We start from the raw sequence: 8737 nt of genomic DNA, 5'->3' as shown, positions 1-8737 counted from the left end.
TTACTTTCACTTTCAATAACAAACAATGAGAGGGTAAACATCTGGACATGTTAAGCTTGAAACAACAAAATTACAATTATTATTTTTTACTTTTAAATTCAATCCAATAGGATGTTTATATTATTGGAGTGTAGTATTCGACATTGACAAATATATCTGATACCACCTTATAGAAGTATAAATAGCAATAGAATAATAAGTATACTGTTTGAAAAGGTCAGAAACAATGTTTTCTATTCTTATTTTAAATTGGTAGCCGCCAACGCTTGGAAACGAGGTAAAATAAAAAATATAATAGATGATTTGCCCATGGATTACAATTTAAAAAGATGATATAGACCAAGACCTGTCTGTTTGAATGGACAACTTAGGCAATCTTAATTTTTTACAATATGACAGCAGCCAGCACATTAATGTGTTCTTTCTTTTTTGTTGTTTTTTGCTCTAATTGCCTTAAAGGGGACATACAAACTTTGAAAAAAGTCTGTACATGATTTTTTGAGTGAGATATGCATTTCTGAAAGTACCTTTGCCTACAGTTACCAAACGAGCGACACAGTTGAATATTACCTCCCACTTCCCTACTCCCCTTCAATCAGAGCAGTCCGGAGGAGGAGAAAGGGATTGTACTCCCGGAGCTGAGCTGCCGGACTGCCGCCGAGCTAACCCCCGCTGGACTTCCGCCAAAGCTTCGGCGGCTGTCTGGCCGGTGGCCGGACGGCTTCGGCAGCTAAGGGCCCCCATGGCCACCGGGGGGCCCCCAAGAGAGCTTGAAATGTTTTTTTTGTGATATATTAAGTCAAGGTCATCATTGAATAAGCATGGGCAATGCTGGCAAAAAAGATAAATATTTGCAGTGACCAGACGTGTTGCTCTTGTTGGTCCCAACGTGCCAATGTTGCACCACAAACGGCTGGTGGAGCAGGTCATAGACTACGCTATACAACGCGACATGATGCAACATGATTCTACACGATGCAACGCAAGGTGACGCGCCACTTCACGACGTAACACTTTTGTGCTCAGTGTAGCTCCTGTTTTGGACGTCAACTTTTTGGCATTTTGATGCAAGCACAGTCCGTCTGACTAACTAGGGTTACCATCCGCTCATGTAGACAGAAAAGTAGCAAACTTATTTTTTTACAACGGAAAACTCCTAAAGTGGTTGACATGTTTATGTTCAGTACTACTTAGAACTGTATAACATAGAATTTGTAAGTGCTAATTAATACCAGACCACACCATTGCCTTTTCAGGTTGAAAACCATAGGAGGGTAAAACGTTGGGTAGGTTAACGTTGGGTAATGGGAGCAACACAGCTTCAAAATACAATAAGTGATAATGGACATGTATGGACGACCATTAGATTTGTGAATGATCAAGCATTGACAATAGTCAATGCCATGCCGAGGTGGTGGGGGGCCCAAAATCAAATTTTGTTTCGGACCCAATTGAGGCTTGAGCTGCCACTGGTGATTTGAGCTACCCTTGTGCCATGGTTGTTTGTAACTCCATGATGGCTGTGCCCCAACATCAATGAGTTAATTTGCGATGCTAAAAAACATTTCTTTAATGTTGACTACAAACATGGTTGGGGAATCCTACCACAAAGAATGGATACGTATTACATATAGCCTACATTGACCTTCACTCCCATTTTGTTTCAGTTCCGCTGAAATTTGTTTTCCAAGATAAAGTTATGCTGGCAGGTTATATTAAAATAAAATCCTTAATCCTTTAAATAAGGAAATTGAAGCCAACTAACATCTAAATTGTCATTGTCCATCTAGCAAATTTGCCAACAATCTACCTGTAGGTTGCATAGTTGTTATTGTAAGCAGAACAGTGCTTGCAAGTTGGTGGTTTTCCCAGTTCCAAGCTTCTAAACCAGTTTTGGGTGAACAAGTCAATATTATTAACAAGTAAACATTATGTACTTGTTTAAACAATTTAAAAAATGACCCTTTTTAGTTACACCTCAGATCCCTTTAAATTATTGTAAAACTAAGGCTTTGCCCAATGTGCTCTTTGAACTGTAGTTAAAAACAGAATGAACTTTACTCTGTTGGAAGAACACATGAGCCAGTAATCTGCACTACAAGTATATCTAACACACCTGTAACAATATAAAGCAGTATTTTTTTTACTATTAAGTTGGACGTTTATGTCTAAATAATACATAGCATGAACAAAAGTAACTAATTAAACATGCAATCACAAGAAAACGAGTTCACAGCAATGTATTAATAATTTAATTCAAGATGTACTTCATACTTATTACAAATCTATTAAGGCTTTCTATTCGAGCAACACAATTTGCATAGATCAGGCTTGAGAGCACATAGATTACATCATGATCAGCAGTGCAATCAATTACCCTCTTCTCATTCATGTTTTTAATCTGTTCATATGAACGTGTGACAAGGCATTAAACAAAATGTGAGGTAGTCAATTCTTTAAATGACCCAATAAATGTGGTACTTCCTCCTGTTGGGATACAATGAACACAATTCATGAATTTTGTGAAAATCATCATCATAAAAAAGTGCAGAGGAACACCATTAAATTGCAACATCGAACTTTAGTGTGTGCCCTAAACTATTTAAGGTTAAACTCCTACATATTGATAAATGCAGAACATTGGGGAGTTATTTATGAATAAATGCAACACATTGTAGATGGGGAGACCTACATCAATATTTCACTTATGATATTGAGTTATGAGCAAGTTGCGCCTCTCCAGTGTATTAAACATACAAACAAATTATAGGCTGCATTACAAAGTGCTGTAAAGCCTAACAAACATTAACATTCACTCACAACCATCATAAAAGAACTTTGCAAGAATGTTGCGTATCCTATAAATTACATCCTGGCCTTCAACACTCAAAATGGTATTATCATCCATATCTGCACATAATCAAAAAGTGTCCTTAGCCATCATCACGGCTTGATTTTTAGGCTAGGCTTCAGCAGTGTTACGATCCCTAACAGAGATGACACCAGCCCACAGAACCCAACCACTCCGCCATTCGTTTTGTATATGCCCAAGTGGTTCATTGGAATGAACAGGTCGCAAATATTTTTCAGCGTATCCAAGGCAACAGCAGGATTGTCCCTGAAGCTCTCCTGGAGGAGGAAGAGAAAGGCGTCCAGCTGGGGGACGAGAACCTCTGCCACCTCAGGACTCTGGTTGAGGTGCTGCCGCATTCTCTCCTGCATGTGCTTATCTCTCGCCCTCTGCGCCATCATCTGGGAGGTCTCGTAAACATCCCTGGTCAGGTTCAGCACCAGCGTCACAAAGTAGAAGCGCGAGGCGTTCCGGCTCCAGCGCTCGGCGTCGATGTCTCGGACCAGGCCCAGGCTTCTGGCCCAGAGCACGTTGTCGCAGAGGAAGTAGAGAGCACGGTTGATGTTGGCTATGGTCAGGCACAGGTTGAGCACGGGGTCGGCCAGATGGATGGTTCTCTTTGCCGTCTCGATGGCGCTCACAGTGTTCCCCAGTCTGAGCACTGGCAGGGAAAACATCAGCAAACAACATTCACTTTTACCTTGTGATATCCATGAACATCCTAACATCTTCAAAAGGGACTTTGTTGCACTTGTTGAAAGTCTAATCTACGATGATTGTTCTCAGCCCTGCTTCACGTGGAACACTAACAGTTAAATACAATCTTAGGTGCATGATGAGAATGGGCCAATAACATACTATCGTCATATCCCATATCACTCTTGCCAAGAAGTTAAGGCGCATATGGATATTTCACAAGCAGGTGCCAAATCTTATTTTATTTTTGAAAAAACTTCAAGAAGTGCCTTGACCTTGGACTTAAAACATCTCTTATCTGTTCCTGATGCTTGGTTTATGATAAATCCCCAAAAGGAATTTTAAGTGTTGGTGTGGCAAAAATACATAGCATTAAATCTGCATTTAAATATTTAACCACCCTGTCTCGAAGATATAAAGCGCTGTCAACTTCACAGTTGTTGATCAAAATATTTATATGTATATATTTTTTAAATAAAATAAATATATACTATCTATTAGGGAATAGATAAAATGCATAGTTTTATAATGTAAATATCATTATATGCCATCATATAAATATATATATATATAGTCTTCTTCACAGTCATTACACATGATGTCCGCATACCATCAGCACCGAGGGCGGCTTTCACTGATAAAGCATCGTGTCTCACATTAGCGGCCTTGATTGTATCTCTCAAGCTGAGTTTGTTTTTTAATATGGCTGTATTTATGGTACAAAGCCAGCAGCACAGACACATTATACTTCTTACACCCATTAAACATTGATGGTGAAAAACCAATGCCGGATTCTGTCACCCTACCCTTTTTGAACCGATTTTGATATAGAGGCCCATATTCTACTGTCAGGTATTCAGGTTATCTGTGAGTCAGTAATGTGGACACGTAATTAAAACCAATTCCCAAAATATCCACCAACACACCATGCATGCACTTGTGTGAAGTAGTAAAAAATGTATGTGCATGGGTTGGTATCTACTCATGTATCTAGTATCTACAGTTTTGGTTTTTCTCTTAAAATATTCCTTTCCAATGTGTGCTTTTTCACATTAGATATGTAGAGAGGTTGGCTGTTGGAATGTTACCTCTCCAGCGCATTGTCATTTCTGTAACTTCACAATACTGTTAACTAGCACTACTGTTATTTTCAGCAAACTTGCAAAAGATGTTTTTGAATATTGGCCAATATATTGCTACATACACACACATAACCTAAACTTTGAAACACCATAACAGTTATCAAACAACAAGTGTGAAGTGAGGTGGGCGTGGTGTAGTCGGATTGTCTTAACTAACTGCACGTTGTAACATAACAAGCTATATGTGGCATGTCATAGCCTATATTCTAATAAATAACATTTGTAAGGCATCAAAATGTGCAGAGTGGTGTCTACTTATACTTCAAGATCTTGGTTAGGGTGAAGGCATGAACGTTGCATTGTTTAGTACGTGGATCCTGCAGAACAGATGTGCATAATTATACAGAATAAATGGAGCATTTCAAGTGTAGACTTACATTTTCTCCCACTGCTCATGCTCGACTCCAGACTTTGCAGTTTTGCAAGGAGTTTCTTCCTTTCTGAACTGTTTCGGAGTAAGTATTTCAACAGAGCACAAGCATATTGGGTCGCCCTGAAAACAAAACATCGTGTTTTTAGCCCGCATTCGCAAAGTTCATTCATTATTATTTACTTACTCAATGATTGTACAGAATGTATTACCTGAAAATCCTATCACGTCCTTGACTTTGATTCGAGATTTTCACAAACGTGTCCATTGGATCAGATTTGAACAATTTGTTCTAGATCAGCTATCCAGTTAGCTTTAATAACTTAACGCAACACTGCCTTTAATTATTGCCAAATGTTAAACGTCTATCAAGCAATAACGCTCCTAAACTGGTTGTAGCGTCTTTTCCGTGTCGGAATGAGTTATAGACAACAGGTACGATAACCCACTAAACCCATAAGTAGATAGTAACTACACTCCCTACTATGCTGCCCTGGATGTTTCTGTCCGGACAGTTTTGCAAGCGGACCAAAAATAACAGGATGTGTTACCTAGAAAAAGAAAGAGAAAATACTCAGACTTCTATACTAATAATGAGTCATGACTAATGACTATATAATGCTTTAATGTTAAATATTATTATTATTATTATTATTATTATTATTATTATTATTATTATTATTATTATTATTATTATTATTAATAATAATAAAAATAATAATGGGAATTATTATTTACATTCTTTCATCTTTGTTATTTATTATATTGATGATTCAGAATAAATTAAAACATATAACTTTGTCAAAATATTGAAAATGTATTTTGTCCATTATAGTAAAATAACTCAAGACGATTCTATTATAGATATTTCATTCTGTTCAAATCTAATACCTAATAAATATTTAACTGAAACTGAACTAAAATAGAAGGAGTCTCTGTATGTATGCAATTAATGTATGTCCTCCAAACACTCAACAACATCATCTGATCGCCTTCACACTTGGTGTAATGTTGAGAACCAAGGAGGGGCAGCATGGACTTGATTGGATGAGCAGTTTTTGATATAGATGCAAGCAGTAATACCGGCTGTCAAGCAATTGGGCCTTTCATCAATTGGTGAGCAGGTAGCCCAGAGGTCACAGAAGCAGACTAGTAGCCTGCAGACACACAAACCAGATCAAATAGGTTGCTGGTTCAAATCCTTTGCCATAACACACAAAAGCCTGGAAAAATGATACCTGGCAGCAATTTTGTTCCAACTTTGTAAAAACGAACTTTTTTGTTTTATACAAATTAGCTTAACGCTCCTTGAAGCATTATGCAAATCAAACATGTGTTTTAACCTATATCGAAAACAACCAAGCCACACTGACAATGGATTGATCTCTCCACAACATGAACTAAACTTATGTTGCGTACTTCTCCAAGATTTTTCTGTTCGTCCTTGCAACAGCAGCATGCCCGAGAGACTTTGAGTGCAGCTGGGAAGGTCTCCCTCAGAGCTCTGCGTGTCTGAGCCTGGCCCAGATGAGAGGAGGGACGCGCGGTGGGGGTGAATTTGGAGAAGGGCTGTAGGCTGGCAGCCAGCGCTACTGGTATTTTCTATGCTATTTTCCATTGGCTGAACAATTTTCTTTCTAGACTGGGCGGGCAAGACGCATCTTTGGTGGGCCGAGTCCAGCCCTGCCCCTAGGTACCAGCGGCCCGCACTGCACTTATAAAAGGATCATCTTAAAGGACATTTATTTGGCTTGTGCTACTTGAGTAAGGGTGCTTTTGGATAGCCGTAGCATTTGCCCTTGTATGGTCATCATTTCTATACCTTGAGGATAGGAGCTCTTTTGTATGCTTTGATCTCCTCTGATTCATCTGAAATATTTTCTCAGGATCATCTGAGAAAAGATTTCTCAGCGGTCGATATATTCTTTGCAGAATGGGTTTCTAATCACATAAATAGCTAGCATCAGTAGCTATGAAATCCTTCTCATTGTTGTTTGTCTTGTTAGGTAAATAATCTATATTCATAGGATCCGATCTACTCTAATTTTGTTGACACTGAATTTGAGATTAAAATAATGAGTAATCTGGACTGAATAAGTGGGTGCTGAGCTGCTGTCCACCGCCATGAACTACTTGTTAATTAACTTTTGGAATTTGGATGGATGGTGAGAGCCTGTGTTAATTTAGGAATGTGTGTGTATGTGTGTGTTCAGTGTCACTTTGTTCAAAGAATTATGTGCTCTGGAGTCAACAGAGTATCATTGCACTCAGGGGCGCCGAAAAGGGGGGGTAAAGGAGACAGATTCTAGGGGCCCATGATGGAGGGGGGCCCAGAGAGGCCCCTAATGATGATGAAATTATAATACAGAAAAAATAATGACAATAAGTAAAGATTATTTTCATGGGGCCCAAAATCCCTAGCGGCGCCCCTGATTGCACTGGCATTGAATCTCCAACTCATTATATTATGATTATACTTAATTTATTACTTTAGATGTTGTTCTTTTAACTCAAGTTTCGGGAATTTGAAAGTCTTTATTGTATTATATTTCTGTTGTGCGCCACATATAGGCCTATCTTACATTTCGTTGCATATTATAGCATATCACAAATATTGTGATGCTCCCATGTACAAAGCAAGGATTATTTCATCACCATGCCATGGGAATGATTGTAAGATACAGCGACGCATTTGTAAATCAGCCGATGGTTTAAGGCCAAAACAAATCTGTGAAGCTCCATCGACGCAAACAGTCCAGACCACGAGTCCTCTCAGACGAGCCAAGTAGGGACGGGATGGGGGATCAGCCCAGAGGATGTAGAACCTTCTTTCTGGGCTTAATTAGTCAAATTCATGAATACTCAGAAATAAGATGTTTTTATTACACATTATGCCACACAAACCAGTATACGTCAATGAAATGTAGAATGAGCAAATGAAGAGTTGTTAAGACACAAAGGGTTACAACAGCGCTTGTTGCATTTGCTCCACTGATCCATGAAAGGTTCAGCCCTGCTGGTTTCTTTCAGTTAGGCTACTGCGCACCGCACAAAGCGTCAGTTAATAGAGCAAACATACAGCAATCACACATGATACAACCCATAGGCTAGGCTGCACATTCATACAATACAACAATGCCCCAATATATATATATATATATATATATATATATATAATGGCATAAAATGATCTATACATTATAAAACTATACATTTTATATATGCCCTATAGATAATATATTTTTATTTTATTCATAATTAAATAAAATATATATATACATTAAATATTTTGATCAACATTTCTGAGTAATCTTTCATTTATTTGGCAACATTAAATTACATATGAATATTCAAACAATGCCATTTAAACCTAGTCAAGTTGAATAAAACCTTGTTCATGGTATTACTTCTAGCTAACTGATTCAAGCTAGCTATGCCTCACTCACAATTTTTGAAGTGAGGCAAGAAATAAGAAAAATAATTGGTTGAGTACTTTGACCACCAGTCTATTTGTGTTTGAAGGCATGGATGTTATTTTTCGGTTTTGGGATTCTATGTAGGCTGTTAGGTTTGGTTTAATAGGGGTGAACGCCATGGCCAATTCCACGTTATTCTGCATTGAAATCGATTCGTAAATTAATGAATATTTACACTACATTTAGGGCATTTAGCAGACGC

At 38.2% G+C, this 8737-nt stretch overlaps 1 protein-coding gene across 1 annotated transcript; it reads right to left on the bottom strand.

The window, feature by feature from the left end:
• Positions 1-2229: 2229 nt before the first annotated feature.
• Positions 2230-5589, bottom strand: pex11a (peroxisomal biogenesis factor 11 alpha). Its single transcript, XM_060061273.1, has 3 exons — positions 5272-5589; positions 5067-5182; positions 2230-3512 (listed from the first exon to the last, which is right to left on the bottom strand). Exons 1-3 carry the CDS (start codon positions 5325-5327, stop codon positions 2944-2946), a joined length of 741 nt encoding a protein of 246 aa, XP_059917256.1. The 5' UTR covers positions 5328-5589; the 3' UTR covers positions 2230-2943.
• Positions 5590-8737: the final 3148 nt, after the last annotated feature.

This window comes from Gadus macrocephalus, chromosome 9 (assembly GCF_031168955.1).
Source record: "Gadus macrocephalus chromosome 9, ASM3116895v1".
Taxonomy (NCBI): Eukaryota; Metazoa; Chordata; class Actinopteri; order Gadiformes; family Gadidae; genus Gadus; species Gadus macrocephalus.
This window is presented reverse-complemented; position numbering and strand designations above follow the sequence as displayed.